Below are 18,575 nucleotides of genomic sequence, written 5' to 3' on the forward strand. Positions count from 1 at the left end.
ATGGAACTGATACCTCAGAACACACATGAGGAGGTGGAGACACTGGTGTATTGTAACAGTCAGAATGAGGCTCAGATACGTTAGAACGAGCAACTTCCACAATATTACGTATGTAGACTTCAACCTAGTCTGACATGGCCCATCCTATTCTAGCTAAACAGTAGATTTCATCACCTTAATTGCATTTCGTAGAACACATTAGACAGTCAGTTATCAATGACTGTCTTCAGAGTCACAAGGGAACTCATTCAGAGCCTGAGGAGACATCCGCACCTGCTTTTGTCAGTAGCGTTTTTTGCAGATATTCTAGAATGCCATCACCAAGCTTGTAAACTTGCGTTTACATTGTGTTTAGCAGAGTCATTGAAGTAGTTACGCTAATTCAATTTCCTATTTTTCCAATAGACAGCCCAAGCTGACAAAAGTCCAGTCCTCACTCCACAATTCCCACACTGCACCTACTATATTGTTGGAATGGACTTTTAGTTCCCCACTGGAATGTTGAGGGCGGGGTTAAGGTCTAGCTATAAGAGCATCCTTGTTATTAATTTTGGTTTCTTGACCTCAAAGGGTCCCTTTAAAAGCATTTCCCCATAAACCAAAATGGTCAGTTGCATTGAGGTGTGGAATGCAGTCTTCATGCATGGTTTTGTGGCGATTGGCCCAATAGTTTGGTGTGATTAATGTTACAGACGACAGACAGACAGACAGACAGATTAGTTTAGTTGATGAACACTACTAGTAATTGGACAGTACCCTGCATTGTGAAATGTATCGTAGATAAAAGTTCAAATATATGTGATTGACGGACAGACAGACAGATATCTTATTTGAACGCTTACTCTACCGATAATAAGCGCTAACTTTATGCAAAACAATAACAGTCAATGGACAGACAGACAAACAGACAGACAGACAGATTGTTATATTTGAACTCTTACTCTACCAATAACAATCGCTAACTTTACGTATGGATAAGAATAACAGTCAATGAACAAAATGTTGAACGTCTTTATCATACAGAAAATCATCAATATCGCACTTAGACAACTTCGACAACTTTTCAAAAAATCACACGAGAGTTGCAAGACTGTACAAGTACACTAGACAGACAGACAGACAGACAGACAGACCTGGATGAATGAATGTAGCTCTTGCAACCTATAGTTTCTGCAAAGTAGAAGTCATCAACAGAAGAGGACAACATCTTTTTGACATTTTTAGCGGTTATTTCTGCTTTTGTCAGTTGCGTCAGTCCAATTTGGTTGTATGATGCCTTCCTTTTTGGTATAAAATTTTTTGTTGAGTGAGTTGCTTTTCATTGTTTATTGTTTCTGTGGCTTATGTTCTTTGTTGTGATCGAGTTTGCATTTTGTCTTTACTGTTGTGGCTTGAGCGTCTGGGATTATTGCATCCTTTTCCAGATGCTTTTGTCATCATTATGTCTTAGTCTTAATCTTGTCGTCTATGTTGTGAGTTCAGCATCTGACACATTGATTATTACAACGTTGCCTTGCCCTCGTCGCCTAGTATGTTTACTCTGGATTTTAGTATCATCATCTCTTCTTTGTTTTCATCTTGTCATCCATCTTGTGATTTTTCATCTGCTATTATTGCAGCTTTACCTTGGCCTGTAGCTTATTGCATCTTGTGCAGATTCCGTTGTTGCCATCTTCTTGGCCTTTTTTGAATTCTGATGTTATCGGTTCTTTTGACTTTTTTATCTTGTACGTACCTTTAGAGTCTGGTCTCTTGTTTTCAGTGTGTAGTTTGTATGTTTCTTAATATCTGTTGGAATTTAGTAATGTACTTTGCAGGATGTTTGAAAATATATGCATTGATGGACAGACAGACATACAGACAGAGATATTACTTGTTAAGTTGTGTGTGGACTTGTAAATTTTGTGATTTAGCAGCAATGTATGATAGTTTGATGTTGGAAAATATATGACAGACAGACAGATAGACAGACAGACGGATAGATCAGGCTTTTTAGTTTACAAGTCATGAAGGACATTGCATGCTTCTATGAGGCAATTGAATCTTTCACAGCAGCACCATTGCATTGCATTTCTGCAGTTGAATCAAAAATCTTTCGTGCCAATGTTTTAGATTCTTTTCTGGCCTTCCAAAGTTATGTATGTCTGCATGTACATACATACGGACGGAAGCGGGGGTTGGCATGTTATAATATAGGATGCTGCTGGTTGTAGTTTACGCTGTTGTATTGTTGTATCAAATGCAACACAGGCATGACCTGTTGCTTGCTCCTCTTTTCCAAATAAAAGGACACACACACACACACACACACACACACACACACACACACACACACACACACACGTGTATATGTATATACATATGTATGTATGTATGTATGTATGTACAGTCCGCGTCAAAACTAATGACACATTTCCGGTTTACTTGTACTATTTTTGGAAAGTTTTCTAGTTTTGCTATTTATTAATTACTACTACTACTATTATTGTTACACTGGCATGCCTGCATACTGTATAACTAGAGACTTGTAGCAGTGGTGTTTCCTAAGTCACGCCCATGTGATGTGCTAGATCTCATAGATTTATGGCGCTGGCACATTGCATTTATAAGGATACAATTGCCTTACCTAGGCTTCTATGTTCTTCAGTTTGCTTTCTTACTTACAGAACATGACAAGCAGCCATTCCAGAAATGCTTCCGGCGTTTGTAAGTACATAGATACCAGTATAAAAACCACTTGCCACCCGAGGCGATGCGTGCAGTAGATATTACCGTATTTTCTCAAAAGAATGCCACAGCATTTATTCATTTCTAAAGGGCAGACCCTGCGGCGTTTATCTAAGGGCGGCATTCATCTAAGGGTGGCGTTCATTGAAGGGCGGCGTTCATTGAAGGGCGGCATTTATTTAAGTGCGGCATTCTTTCAATGTCATTTCCGTGTACCAAATGCAAACCAGTAGTTCGCAATCTACTGTTAAACTATTCATTATGTATATAGCTAACTTCTACTCACTTTTAACTATACTTCTACTCATCATTTATAACTATACTTCTACTCATCATGTATGACTGCTTCTACTCATCATCTCTAACTAGACTTCTACTCATAACTGTATGACTACTTGTACTCATCATCTATACCTATCCTTCTAGTTCTACTCATCATCTATAACTACATTAGTTTCTAGTTCTTCTGTGTCTTTCGTTGGAGTGTCTTCCTGCGCCAGAGCATCAGTTTCTTCTTGTAACAAAGTCATAATCTCTTCAGCAATTGCTGCTAGGCTGTCTTCAGCAACTTCTCTAGCTTTTGTGCAGTGTATCTGGTCATCTTCAGACCCATTAACAGCTACAGACACACCACAGCATTTGATTAAACGATTTTTTGATGACATCTACCGACAGGGCATCCCAACTCTCCTTGACCCACTGTGTGGTGGTTATTTTGTCAGGTGGTCTCATTTTGCCTTCCTTCGTGAAGGATTTTTCTCCTGACGCCATCCACTCATCATAACGTTTTCCATATTCAGCTTTGAAAGGCTTATTCCATGACACATCAGCAGGTTGTACAAGTGAGGTAAGGCCACCAGGAATTACAGCTAAGTCGGTCTTACATTTCTTATCTGCTCTTTCACAGAAGCCATAATATGATAGTAGTAGGCATTCCAAACTAGAAGTCGCCGACAAAATGCTAATTGACCCCAAACACGTTTGAGCCAATCTAGTGTAAGCTCTTCGTTCATCCACTTGTTTTTGCTAAGAGCGGTGACGACTCCCAGAAAAAGGTGCTGAATTGGCCGAACACCCTTAAATACTATGTAAGGTTTCAGCTTCTTTCCATCTGCAGTGGCTGATAGTGTAACAGTAAAACAGCTCTTTTCATGACCGGTAGTTAGGAGCAGAACCGACTTCTTACCACGATCAATAGTAGTCTGACCAGGCATTTTCATCCAACATGGAGTTTCGTCTGCGTTTCCAATGGCTCCAAGATCATAACTGTGAATCTTATTCAGTTTACGGATGTGCATCACAAACGATACGACTTTGGAGATCATATCAGCTGGCAAATGTTGACTAACGGTTGTCCTGCGCCTGATGGAAAACGAGTGCCTCTCCATGAAGTTCTGTAGCCGTCCTTGACTGGCTACAAAGTCATCACCATCACCGTTGTTTGGAGACTCTTTCCAAAACTGAAGCGCCTTGATTTGAATTGCTGAACGTGTAACTGTTAGCCTCATTTTTCTGTTAAGCTCAATTCACGAAACTAGCTGGTCTTTTGACATCTGGCCCTAACTTGATTTTTCTACCTCTTCCCTACATCTTTTTCGAGTCCCTACAGTGTGCCTGAGATTGTCTTGTTTTGCTCTCCACTCATGAACACGGCGCTCGTCTATTTTATGATTGCGTTTAGCCTGCCTGTTTTCGAAGCGATACGCGTATTCTACTACCTTCAGTTTGAAGGACCTTCAGTTTGAAGGCAGCTTCGTACAAGCGTTTCTTAGGACGCTGCTCCTCAGCTGTGGAAGTCAGCTGATTTAATTTGGTCAGGCGTCAAGCATACGCGCGGTATACGTAATGAATATCAATTACGTACCCAAGTGTGCTGAGTGTACTGTACCCTGAGGTGTTTATTAAGGACAGCATTTATTCAAATCAGTAGCTAGACTCTGCAGCGTTCTTTTAAGGGCAGCGTTCTTCAAGGAAATATAGTTATTATTTCAACAACGGACAACTTTCATGAGTGGCAACATTTTGAATTTTGTTAGTGACTATTTGGCTACTATTTACCATAAAAAAGCATTACTTGCGAGTTGGGGGCAGTGAAGTCGATTTCTAGGTTTCTATTTTAGACTTGGCTGATGGGCTATTTCTTCATTTTTAATGGAATGCTGTTATATATAAGTCAGTTTTATCAGAAATTACTGCAGCTAGCTTTAACTGCATGGAGCTATAAGGCGAGGTGCTGTATATAGAACAAGGTACGGTAGTCAAAGTAATTTGAGATTGTTTTGTAATATTATAATTACAGCAAGGACACGTTTGCTTGCTGATGTGGAGGATGATCCTGCATGTGGCCACCATTGAGGAGGTTGCAGTTGATAAACTTACACAACTTAATCAAAATCAGACCAAAACTCTAACTGAGAGAATGTTTGTGACTGCCGACTGTTCATGCTTGTCAGGTTTTGTTTTTGCTAATATGCTTGTTACATCTAAAGTAGCTAGTACATACACATCAAGCAGATCTAAGATCAGTTGTGCATTTTATGATCAAATAGTAGCAGTTGGCAGTGACTGAATTATGCTTTCTTATTGTGTGTCTTCTGCATACACACAGTACTAACTTTGTCTTAAACAGGCTTTATCCTTGGAGTCTGCTTGTCAGAATAATTTTCAGCATCATTATCAAAGCATTATAAGATTAATATCTGATGCTGCAAGACAAATGACAGAAGAGGTAAGTAATTTGTATTACCGGTGTAATAGCAGATTGGTATGCCAGGATATTGGGTACAGTCCTACCAAATTTCCTAGGAGAATAAGTACGTCTTTAGGAAATATGGTACGGTCTATCAGTAGCAGGAAGGAGCAAATTTACCTTTCCCCCAACCAGTCTTGTGAATGCTAATACCTCACTTGAGCAACAGAAACGTGTATATGTAACACCAGCTGCCGATTATAGTCCTTTCACCGACTGTAGACGGGATAGAAGCTGGCGCTTCCACCCCTACAAATTTGTCTCAACTTAGGCAACGCCAGCAAGGATGGTTCACAGTATACTGCTGACGGGTGCTCCCCCTCGCCCTAGAGCCTCCATTTTTAAATCGGCACGGTATGGAAGTAGGTACTACACCATTTACAGTTCAAAATCATCACTTGCCACATCAAATTCGTATTCTGTCAAATCAAAGTAGTTTATAGTCAGATTCAGTTCACAAGAAGTCAAATCAAATTTCTAGTATGTCAGATCAAGTGTGTAATCTGTGAAATCTGTGAAATCAAATTTACAATGTGTCAAATCAAACTTGTCATACCTCAAACCAAATTTGTAACTTGTCAGACCAACTTTGCTGTGTTGTCAGTCAAATCAAATCTGAAAGACGTCAAATCAAATTAATGCGCAGGACACATTCCAAGATGTTGACATAGCTGTTCATCCAACTCTCCACACTAAGTTCACACAAAATCCAAGTCAAAGGACGGAATTTTTATATCCATTAGCCTTAGCGGAGAGTAATCATGCAGATATGGACTGCATCTGGTACTGGCCCGCTGTGATGGAATTGGAAGATTTGTCAATTGGAAATTGACCTTAATTAATACGCAAATATGTCCGCTCACTTCTTTGTATCTCTGAGTGGTGTATACTTCACTGGGTTTGCTATGCTTTGATTTGCTTTGCTATAGGCGTAGTAGATCTACTTGAGATAACAACAATGATTGCCTGAAGTCTTACCTGTATTAGCTAGATGGGACAGTCTTTCCCATTTGATTAGGTATCTTGCTAATTAGATTTGACATCTTCCAGATTTGGTTTGACTGACAACACAGCAAAGTTGGTTTGACAAGTTACAAATTTGGTTTGAAGTATGACAAGTTTGGTTTGACACATTGTCAATTTGATTTCACAGATTACACACTTGATCTGACATACTACAAATTTGATTTGGCATCTTGTGAATTTGATCTGACTACAGACTACTTTGATTTGACAGAATACGAATTTGATGTGGCAATTGACACTTTTGAACTGTAAATGGTATAGATACGGACTTGACTTCCTAGGCTGAACAAACAGGTGTACAGAATATTTGGTACAGAGTACTTGTTATTCTTAGGATATTAGGCACGGCTGTACCTCTTAACCACGTACCCAATTTTGCACTACACCGGTAATAGCCAAATGATTGGGAGTGGCAAATTTTTGTTCAAAGGTCAGTGGGATGGAAGTAGCATTAGTTGCTAGTGAAGATCGTGAACTAAGAGACAACATTCATCGCCAAACTACTCCAATTTTGTTGGCCATTAGAGAAGCAGATGCTGCTGCAGCTATGGCATCAGGTCAGAATGTGATGAACAAATGCATTTATTGATTCATTTAGACATAGTTGGGTGAATGCTCAAAGGCAAATGGGCTTCAACGACTTCTGTTTCTGATTTGCTTTCTTCGGTTCATCATGTCAAGGGCCTGTGTTTTCAGATGGTACGTCTAGCACTGACTTTGCTGTCATGATGGTCTGTTACTTTATGTACATTTCATTGTGATTGTGTAGGTATCTGCTGCTTTAAAGGCAACAGCAGCATACAGTCAAATGGTTGAAAGTTTGGCAACAACACACAGGGTAGCTATGCAACAGTAATTAGATTTGATTGGTTTAGGTTGCCTTGAGTTGCAAACAAGTTAAGCCTAGTTTCTGTATTTTATTGGTGGCTTGAACTTAGAAGATTTTATGATGACTTTGGTGTGTTGTGCACTAAGCATAAAGAGCACCTATTTTACATTGCACAAGCAAAGCAAGTGAATCTTGTCACTATAGTGGGTTAATTATTTGGCTAATTGTATATCCATACTAGCTAGCATGTGGTTATAATTTCTTTATTATTGCAGAGGGTCATTTTAGACAATTTTTTCAATAGTTTTTCTTGATTTTGTTTATACATACAGTTGTGCTCAAAAGTTTGTGAACCCCGGGTCAATCGTAATTAATACATTATTATCTACCTTACGTCAACAGCATATCGTACTTGTAGCAGCTGTATTTTTTAACAAGAACTTCTAAGGAGCATGATTTTAGTGAATATAATAAGATAACTTCTTTTTTTCACAAAGGAGAATTTAATAAAATCCTTCAGAAAGCCTTGAGCAAAAGTAGTTAACCTTTGCGGGAACTCGTTCGTGTCTCAAAAAGAAATCAAATTTGTTTGCGTGTCATTTTGTCAACTGACCACAATTTTAAGCTGGAAGTAGGAGGATAAACGACGCAGATTGCTCAGCAAGATTCCTTACATTGTACGTTTTACTGTGTGCAAGAGCTTTCACGATGCTTGAGACAACAAATTGTGCAGCTGCACAGGGACGGGGACGGGGACGGGGACGGGGACGGGGACGGGGACGGGGACGGGGACGGGGACGGGAACGGGGACGGGGACGGGGACGGGGACGGGGACGGGGACGGGGACGGGGACGGGGACGGGGACGGGGACGGGGACGGGGACGGGGACACCTTGGCGTTCACATCTCAACCGTTCGACAGGTTATTTACAAGTGATGGTATCTAAAAACAATGGCAACCCTACCAAGGTCTGGTCAACCTTCAAAGTTGTCACATGGTACTCTCCGTCATGTGCTTCGGGAAGTTACCTACACACCTTGGATGTCATCAAAAAGACGTTCAGAATTCTTTGAAAGCAGCTAAAGTCAATGTTCACAGATGCACAATCCGAAGAGCCTTAAACAAAGAAGGCTTCAACAGTCATGTGGCAAGAAGGAAGCCACTGTTGTCCCAAAAGCATCGCAAAATGTGATTACAGTTTGCTACGACAAACTTGGACCAATCAGCAATCTTCTGGAAGAACCTCCTCTGGACGGACGAAACGAAAATCGAACTGTTTGGTCACACTAGTCAACGTTACGTTTGGCGTCGAAAGAACGAACTTTTTAGCTGACAAAAACATCATCTCAACAGTAAAGCATGGCAGTGGTAGTATCATGCTTTGGGGCTGCTTTGCAGCGTCTGGCACGGCACTGTGTAACGAGGTCGCGTGTATCGCGTACACACCCTAGCTTACATGTGGCTTACACGTGATTTGTGAATGTAAGCTGTATTTACACGAGTTTACATTTAGTCTGACCGCGTGTAAGCGCATGAGAATGAATGTAAGTGGCGTAAATACAGTATCGAATGCGTGGAAACATTGGGGTACACGCATTGTACGTTATGGCGACAAGATAACCATGCATTACCATGGAGTTTAAATTTGGTATCACGCAGATGTGAGCAAAGTTTACATGCAATGTACATCCATGATCGAAACACAGTAGGGCAACTTGATTTTGTTGAAGGAAGAATGAATTCAGAACAATACCAGCTCATTTTGGGAAAAAATGTTAGTCCTTCTGTCCAGAAGCTTAGGCTTAACCGGTCTTGGACCTTTCAGCAAGACAACGATCCTAAACACAAGCCGGTCCACACATTCCTGGCTTCAGGAGCAACATTACAACATACTGGCCTGGCCTAGCCAAAGTCCAGACCTCAATCCTATTGAAATGCTTTGGGGTGATTTAGAGAAAGCGGTTCATCTTTGCCATCCCAAAACCTTGGCTAAATTAAAGGTATTTTCGCAAGAAGAGTGGACGAAAATTCCAGCACAAAGATGCCAAAATCTCATTGAATCGTGCAAGAACAGATTACTATCAGTAATTGAAGCAAAGGGTGGTCCAACCAAATATTAAAGATGGGTTCACGTACTTTTGCTCATAGCCCATTTTAGATTTGGCTCAATTGATCATTGTAAAAGTCGGCTATTGTCATCAAACGACTTTATTCGTAAATTTTGACCGTTTTCCACTATATGCAGTGTTGTTACGAGTACGATATTGTTGATTTAAGGTAAATAATAATGTATTAATTAAGATTGATCTGGGTTCATAAACTTTAGACCACAACTGTATAGTTTAATTGGCTTGAATAGCTGAATAAGGGCAAGAATGCAGTTTTATGAGTTTGTGTGCACCATAGTCTCGTTTGACTGATGTAATGAAACTCAAGTATTAATTAAAAGGACTTTCAGAGTCAAAAGGAAGTAATTATAACATGGAACCTACTGAAACACTTGTTTTATCAGTGTTATGCCAATTTGAATGCACAACAGCTTGTTGTACATAACTTAATTAACAGACAACTGTTGGTGTTGTAATTATTATACTACCTGTAAGACTTGTCATTGTTTGAGAGGTTGAAAGTGCATATTGTACAGAAATTGGTACAGCAGTGGATAGGGGATAGAAGGAAATGATAAGAGTTATAGAATGTATATTAAAAGTGTAATATTGAAATTTTAGTGACATTTTGTTAATGGATTCTACTGGACTATTGAATTAATTTCAGAAATTAAATAGTACTTAATATTTGGATTTTATGGTAGTTTATGTGCAACCTTGTTGCCAAAACTACTAAGGCTGTGTCTCCACTTGTTGCTCTTTAAACATGTTTAAGGTTAAACATGTTTAAACTTTAAACATGTTTAGCTAGACAGCATCTCCACTTGTCCATGTTATCTGGGCTATTATAACAATATCCAGGACTTCGTTGTATCGCGCGAATTTGTTCCTTGTGCACCAGACAGTCAGAGATTGTTCTCTGGTCGTCTCAAGAACAATCAGAGCCGAGACACAAGTCTCTGTCTTTGCCGAAATTGCTCTCTCTGAACACTGCATCAGTCTCCTCCGTCTCTAATTCTGTCTTCTTCCAATATTCTTCAAACAAAGAGAAAGAACAGCACGAAAGAACTAACATACATAGTCCTGGAAAGCACGTTGCTATCACGTGACCGTTAAACCTAAACCATTACGTTCAACTACCTCTGAAACATGTTTAGCAAATGCTGTTTAGGCTTACAGTTAACAAGGTTTAATGCTAGTGGAGACGCCATTATTCTTAAACATGTACAGACTTAAACAGGTTTTAAAACACATTTACACTCTAGTGGAGACGTGCCCTAAGACTAGAAAGCATGGATGCAATTAACGTTAACAGACATATGTTGTAAGAGTTTAGTCGTAAACACAGAAATGACTTCATGTTTAATTTTAATTCAACATTTTGTGACAGTTGTTTTGATTTTAGCATGTTTTTTTTCTATTATTCAAATGTTTTGTGTGCTATTTAGTTTATAGCGTTTTGGTTGTCATTAACAGAAAGGTTACGAGAGATCTAAACAAACAGCACTTCAATCTGTTTCTGCAAGAGCTACTCCAACTACTGCTTTTGTATTACATGATGGTGGCCGTGGTTCACGAAGAAGCAAAACATCTCCAGTGAGCAGGGTATTGTTATTGTTTTTACACCTGATGTTTCGTCATCTTACAATTGTGGTAGATCCTATTCGAAGAGAAGGACGATGATGGCTTAGTCTTTATGGATAAACCTGGAGTTAAAGTATGAAAATAAGCATGTTGTAAATGATGTGTTCTACTGTGGACACATGAAAATATGTATAGCAACTCAAAATATTTTAGAGCAAGCTGCATGAATTTGAACTTTGTGGACTCAACTTGATTGTTTGTATGTGTACAGTGTGGAATTGCTTCAGAGTGAAATAGATAGTGAAATTTAAGTGAGGTTTTCATACATAAAATATAGATAGGTTTGAATTTAGGAATAGCACAAAGAACATTTGTCAAACTGAGGATAACTTCTGTTGCTATTTATGGAAGAGTTTACATGTTGTTTTCATGTTATTGTATTACAAGGAATGATTTAAAACTTCACATGCTGACAGACATATTGTATTAACTTTGAGTATATTCAATTGCTGTTAGACTTCATTTTGCTTGGACAGCATTATAATAAATGTGATTATCACATTTGCACATTAGTTTGTGTTTACTAACAATTTAGTTTAATTAAAGACTACTGAAAAGTTAAAAGTTTTACTTTTACTGTGAGTTAATAGCGAGTAAGTTTACTAGTATCAAATATGATGTGTAGTTTGTAGTATTGTTTTTGTTTGTAACAAACATTGAACCATAAAACAACCAAGTTTCTTATTTAATTAAATTTGTTGCACTCAAGAATAGAATTTTTGCTAGTTTTATTTTATGAATAGTTAGGGCTTACTTGTACAGACTGCACTGTGTTATTCTGAAAGTTTTTGTGAACCTCTTTAGTGAATGTGATGATGAAAGACAATGAAGCTAATGTACTTCAAATTAGCTTTTGTCTTATCAGTTACTACAATAAATTGTAGTTTGTTGCAATTGTTTACACTTTTTTTCAGGATGGATATGCAAGTCTACGTTGTGTCAAGGGCGATACTCCAGTGGTGAAAGGTGGGACTTTCCCTCATCTTATTCAGAGACTCACATATCATAAAATTGTTGGTCAGTTTTCAAATATGTAGCTGTAAAAAGTTTATGTTAGTAGACTCTAATTATATGATGCAATTACACATGTGACTTTCTTCTACTTTAGACACTGATTATACTGACTGTTTCTTGCTCACATTTCATTCTTTCACGACTCCACATGAGTTGATGGATGCTCTGATTGTTTGGTATAACCAAGTGTAATAAAGTGTATTATTTGGTTGATTGAGTAGTTTTGTTAACTGAAGTTATAACATTGATCCACCAGAAGGTCTTACAGTTGAAGAGGAGAATCAGTTGTATGCTGAAGTTGTTGTTCCAATTCGACTTCGGTTGGTATACCGTGATGGAGGTTGTTTCTGTACGTTCCATTATGTTTTTATTATTTAGGGTTTGCAATGTACTTCGAACATGGGTCAGTAAGCAGTGTGATGATTTTCTTGATAAAGAACTAGCAGAACGCTTAGAGAAATTTATTGTCATCATTAGTCGGTATGCATTCTTGTTTGTACTTCCAAATACCTTGTATGTAGTGGTGCTGGATTTGCATGGCCTTGTTGGGTGTTGTTGGATTTAAGGCTGGAAATAGACGAAAACGCTAGTGTGATTTCAGCTTGAGATATTTAAGATTTGTGCACATGCTATGTTCATATGTAAGATTATTCTGTTTTGCAGCTCACTTCCAAGTTGTGCGAAGCAACTTCGAAGTGCTATTAAGCGTGGTCCTGAATTTCCAAGATCAAGATTGTCTACAAAAGCTCAGATGCCCAGGCGTGTTCCTTCTGAAGCTATCAACTCATTCGTAAGGAAATCAGCTTTCTTGGATGCATGCATATGCACTTGGTTTGGCCTTTATGGTGAACAGTTATGAAATTATAGAATATTCTTGGAGTTGACTCTCTGGAATTGGCACGCCAGGTCACGATCATTGACTGGAATATATTTGAGAAGATCAGGGTGTGTTTGTTTCCTTTTGTTATAATGTTCACTGTTTGTGTACTGTACTGCAATGTATGCTTAACTGTTTGCCTTTTATACGTTTGTTCCATCCTGTAGTTTCCTGTCTGTCTAATGTATCTGTTATGCATTTGTCTGTTTGTTTGTGCTTTACTTTGTCTATGTATCAGGTTAGTTGTCATTAATGAAATATGGCTTAGAGTTACATTGAAGATCTCTTTTGCAGCCGCAAGAGTGTATGGGATGCTTTTGGCAGTGTGCTAAACGTCATCAGCTAGCTCCAAACATAGCAACATTGATTGACAGTGCCAATACGGTACAGAATGGAAATTAAACTACAGTCCAAGCTCTGTGCATTGTGATTTCTAGCTGTCGTTATGGGTTATTGGCACTATTGTGATTGCAAATTCACCTGAACTGAGGGGTCAATACATTGCACACTTTATCAAGACAGCAAAGGTTGTATTTCTCGTATGTCTTGTGCTACTTTATTTGACCTGCTTATAGAGATAATTTTGGGTTTAGAAATGTTATAAACTGAAGAATTACAATGCTATGTTTACCATCATAGCTGCACTCAAATCAGGACCTGTGTATCGACTTGAAGCCTCCTGGGAGGTTAGATAATAAGACTTTAATTGTATCTTCTTGTCATAGACTTGAAAGAGTTGGGCAGGTTACCATTTGTCAAACTGGTATTTAACTAGTGCTGTAAATTCCATATTGGGCAGACAAACTAGAGACCACCTTGCACAGAGGACATAATACACTTGTTGAAATGCAACGTTGACAACACACGAAGAGTACAGTTTCTAATCTATTAAGAAAGACTTAAGTAGAAATGGAATTTAAGCTATACACATTGGAAGATGGATGCATCGATCAGTGAAGTGGGATTAGACAAATTCAAGTGGTTGGTTGGGTAATTAATTTAATACTAATCAACTTCTAGTCTCACATAACCAGACCCTCTCCTGCCATGTCATACTTCCTGGTGCATGGTACAGGCATACTGGGCTGGACAGTTGTGTTAAAATACAGTTTGCGCTAAACATGTTCTATTCTAGTCGCATCTAGTGTTCTAGCAAGGACCATCTGTGTTGTCAACTTACAGGTATAAACGTTGATAGTAATATATGAATATGAAATGTTGTTTCTGATGCAGCTGAAAGGCATATATAGACATAGATGTAGTCAATCCCTAGCCTCGTCCCCAGGTGTTCGCCTCGCTCCTCCGTGCAGCACTCACTCGTCACGTAACTAGGCTGACTTCACAACAGTCATGTGACACGCAAGAGCTGCAAGGAGGAGCGAGGCGAATGCCTGGGGATAAGTCTAGTCAACCCCGTAATTAACTATTGCATCTTTAAGCACAGCTTTATTGTTAACATTTGCATCATTGCAGCACATATATGATAACACTAATAGGTTAGAAGGATAAAAGCAGAACACTAGCATTATTAATTTAGTGTTCAATTTAATTTCCACGTCTCTCAACAGGCTGATGTGCATAAAACACGTCTTACAACACTTGCTATTGTTGATTTATCATTGGAATCTTTGAATTACAGTCGCGTGTCACTTATCCGACCCCCTTGTGACCGGACCCCTGTTGGATAAGTGAAAATGTTGGATAACTGAAGCTGTACGAACTCAACTATTATTCATATTAAACAGCATTTTTTCCACATTAGGTATACTAAATGTAGATGTAGAATGAATGTAGATGTAGATAAATGTAGAATACAACGAAAAGCAACGCTTGAACTCACTCTCAAACTTGTTTCAAGAAACAACTGACATGCACGTGGATGTACATGTACGTACACGTGTGCAGCTGACCAGCCACGTGATTACCCACGTGACAAGCTTGAACCGTCGGATAACCGGCATGTCAGATAAGTGACACACGACTGTAGATTGAACATTTGCGTTCTAATAAAAGAATGGCTGTTGATGTGCAAAACTGTATCCAGACATGGTTCTGTCTATGAAGTTTGCTCTAATTCTGGACAAATGTGTGATTTTATGCACTTTTGAATGATACACCAAGGTCACCGTGAAGTTACAAAATATGGTAGTTGTTATATTAAATTTTGAAAGTCTAAAGTGAATGTGGAACAGTCACTTATCGACATCAGTGTTTATAAACAACTTGGTCACGGTATACCACTTCCCCAGACTCAATTGAGTATTTCCTGTATACAGACTCTTGATACTGTATATTGAAGGTATGTGTTTTCATGCCGCTAGCTAGCTGCTAGAACGTGTCTTAATTAATTAAGTACCGGTTTACTATAAACATTATTAATTAAACTTCATGCATGTCTTGTGCATGTGCTCATTATGAGAGACTTGACTCAAAGTGTTAGCTAGAGCTCTGTTATCTAGTTGCGATTGTGGTGTCACTTTAGCACTATTATGGTTGGTCAGGTTACCCTCATTTGATATGGCTCTATGTTACATTTAGCATGTCGCCAAAGCAACAAAATCTACATTTGGTCAGTTGTACCGATTAATGGATGGTGAGGACAATTATGCTACATACAGACAAGAACTCAACTTGATTATTCAGCAACCTGCTGTACCATTCTTAGGTAATAAAGTAAATGGTTTGGTGCCTTACACGTAGGTATACATGGTGTCAGTAACTTGAAATTTGTGTTGGAAGGAGCATATTTGAATGATCTTGCTCTCATTGAAGAAAGTTTTTCTGACTTTCTACCTGGGCAACCACAGTTTATCAATTTTCACAAACGACGATTATATGCTCGAACTATACGGCAAATACGCCAGCACCAGCAAGTTGCATACAATTTGACTGAAGTCACTGTAAATTTCTGTACTTGATGACTACTAGTATATGTGGTTTACTGACTAGATGTCTCTTTCTGGTGCAGACTGTTCTTGACTTCTTGAAGTGTCTGGAGCCACCTGTAAGTGAGAAGGACCTTTACCACTGCTCTGTTACTAATGAACCAAATCAGAAATCTTGAAACTATATTTTCTAGTTATTCTGATTATTATATTACTATTTATTTATCGGTGGACGTTGTTTGAATGGAATTTTTGTATATTTTCTTTTCATACTTCATTCACATGAGTGCAGTTACAAGCCGAGCTGAGCCAGAGCCATGGCAAATAGTTAAGCCATCCTCCATTCACACAATTGTCCTAGAAAGCTGGCCTAATTGGTGGCTGTGTTAGCTTGTAAGCTAATTTTTGGTTAGGTGTATCAAAGAGGTATGCGTATACGCACTGCACCTTAACTCCTTTTGCATGGTCTGGAACTCTAACAAAGCGTACCAAATATGGGAATCATAAACCAAGCTAGAAGCTGGAGGATAGTCAGCAACAATTTTACTATTCTTGGAAACAATAGGTTTATAGAACCCTTTGCTTCCAAGGAAGGTCAGAAGCGAAGGCATTTTTGTGACTGAGAAGCAGTTTGGTTGAGAGATGCCACTGTATAGCACGTAATGAAACTTATAATGTACTGTTTCATATGTTTTGCTTAAATTTACCCATGCAACAGAACCATGCACTCTGAACCTATCACCAAGTCATTTTGTGACTGGAAAACGCATGTGGAAGAGAAAAGAGACCCCAAACTGTCATAAGAATCTTTATTACAATTTGTTTGATAAGAAAAGTCAATTAATTAAATAAATCTGTCTCAAGCATATATTCTGAGCGTAAGCTATGCTCCGAGGAACAGCTAAAGCATGCAGATCTATGTAGTATCTATTCTGACTGTGAGGAAAGAAATGAAGATAGCAATTCTGTGGTCTAAATTCATAATCTTACCTTGTGATAAAATATATCATATCGCCAGTGTATTTTATCAGTTTGTGATACACCTATGACTCGCCTCCTGTATCTTTCAGGTCTGGCTACGGCCCTCACTGCCCCAGTCAAATAAAGTAGGGAAAACCATGTTATTTCCACGGAATTTTTGTGGTAATTTAGCATGGAAACACGGGCTTTTCATGGAAAGCATGTGAGAAACATTCCATAGAAAGCATGTCAGAAATACCATGGTTTTCCATGTCTTTCATGGTTTTACGAATTCGAATCCATGGTTTCGATGATCACAGTGTTGTTTAAATAAAACTGTGTTTACGCTTTCGCTTCAGTGTGTGTGTGTGTGTGTGTGTGTGTGTGTGTGTGTGTGCACACGCGTGCGCTGTGGCTCAATTGGGTGGAGAATGGAAATATCCGGGACCTTGCAAAGTTGCAAGTTCGAGTCACAGTGATGGCGACCTATGGCATAATTTTCTTGGGCAACAAACCTACAGACAATTGCCTCTCTTGCCTCAGGACTATTAATGAGTACCTGGTCTTTGACTGGGGTGGCAAAGGCTCCCAACTGCGACAAAGTCCATCAGCCACTGAGGTCCAGGTGGAACTTCGGGTGCCAACACCACAGTTGGCGATGCAGTCGGTGCTCCTGCGAGCACCTGGCCAGACTCCAGGAGATTGCTTAGCATGGCCCATAGCTCCTACTTAGTGCACAGGAACCCAACCATCTGGCTGGGGGCATTACCGTTTAACGGCAGCTCCTTATCCATTTGCCATTTGCCATTGTGTGTGTGTGTGTGTGTGTGTGTGTGTGTGTGTGTGTGTGTGTGTGTGTGTGTGTGTGTGTGTGTGTACATTTGGTGTGTGTGTGGTGTGTATTTATTGTGAATATCAATGTAAATATTATTAATTCTTGTCTATTTATTGTCATTATCATTATTTAATCATTAGCTTGTTGCTAGAATGTATAATTCTTTGAAAACACAGAGATGCGTCGATGTGATTAAAAATAATTAACTAAATATCATTAATGTTCCACACTACACTTCGAATTCAGTACATGCACATGCGTAACAGCTGCGTCTCTTGCAGGGCTTGTTATCCACGTTATTTCTCAATTCTGCATGTAGCGCTCTTGCTTGCATCACTTGAGGTGGACACGATTATCATGCTTTCGTTGAGCCATTGCTATCATCTTTCGTTGAGCCGTTGCTATCATCTTTCGTTGAGCTGTTGCTATCATCTTTCGTTGAGCCTTTGCTATCATCTTTCGTTCCGTTAATTAAAATTAATTCGTTGTAGCTAAAGATCGATGTATGTGAACGGGAAATACTGTAAAGCGACATGTATGTGTAGCGACCGGATCCAGAAGTAAGCATGCAGCGCAACGTTTCCTATGAATCTTTCTTGCAAGACGACGTCGATCGTTCATCATCAGTCCTACTTGCACCTGTAAATATATTCTGTAGCATCACTTGCAGTTAACTACTAACATGGACGAGATTATCATGCTTTCGTTGAGCCGTACCTTGCTAGCATCTTTCGTTCCGATGATAATTCGTCGTAGCTAGATAAAGATTGATCTCGTACGTCTCCTAGAAATACTATGATACGACATTTAATGAGCGGATCCAGAAGAAAGCAGCGCTAGCGTTTCCTACGAATATTTCTTGCAAGACGACGCCGATCGTTCATACTAGAAGATCGCGGATGACATGTTGGCCGTGCGCAA

The 18,575-nt window shown here is 39.1% G+C and overlaps 1 protein-coding gene across 3 annotated transcripts in view; it reads left to right on the top strand.

Moving 5' to 3' along the window:
* Positions 1–18,060, top strand: part of LOC134179499 (uncharacterized) — a 35,882-nt gene extending 17,822 nt beyond the window's left edge. Inside the window, exons 12-30 of one of the 3 annotated variants that reach the window (XM_062646421.1) lie at positions 5,357–5,455; positions 6,933–7,059; positions 7,125–7,201; positions 7,272–7,340; positions 10,916–11,044; positions 11,097–11,156; positions 11,998–12,100; positions 12,192–12,273; positions 12,334–12,417; positions 12,476–12,577; positions 12,761–12,887; positions 12,965–13,042; positions 13,269–13,358; positions 13,412–13,501; positions 13,568–13,660; positions 15,513–15,639; positions 15,714–15,874; positions 15,943–15,978; positions 17,936–18,060. In XM_062646421.1, the coding sequence (XP_062502405.1) occupies positions 5,357–5,455; positions 6,933–7,059; positions 7,125–7,201; positions 7,272–7,340; positions 10,916–11,044; positions 11,097–11,156; positions 11,998–12,100; positions 12,192–12,273; positions 12,334–12,417; positions 12,476–12,577; positions 12,761–12,887; positions 12,965–13,042; positions 13,269–13,358; positions 13,412–13,501; positions 13,568–13,660; positions 15,513–15,639; positions 15,714–15,874; positions 15,943–15,978; positions 17,936–17,995 (1,794 nt within the window). In that variant the 3' untranslated portion in view covers positions 17,996–18,060. Of the gene's footprint in view, positions 1–5,356; positions 5,456–6,932; positions 7,060–7,124; positions 7,202–7,271; positions 7,341–10,915; positions 11,045–11,096; positions 11,157–11,997; positions 12,101–12,191; positions 12,274–12,333; positions 12,418–12,475; positions 12,578–12,760; positions 12,888–12,964; positions 13,043–13,268; positions 13,359–13,411; positions 13,502–13,567; positions 13,661–15,512; positions 15,640–15,713; positions 15,875–15,942; positions 16,132–17,935 lie in introns of those variants that run through there. The other 2 variants (XM_062646430.1, XM_062646413.1) reach the window with 2 other exon arrangements.
* Positions 18,061–18,575: the final 515 nt, after the last annotated feature.

This window comes from Corticium candelabrum, chromosome 1, assembly GCF_963422355.1.
Source record: "Corticium candelabrum chromosome 1, ooCorCand1.1, whole genome shotgun sequence".
NCBI classification, from domain to species: Eukaryota; Metazoa; Porifera; class Homoscleromorpha; order Homosclerophorida; family Plakinidae; genus Corticium; species Corticium candelabrum.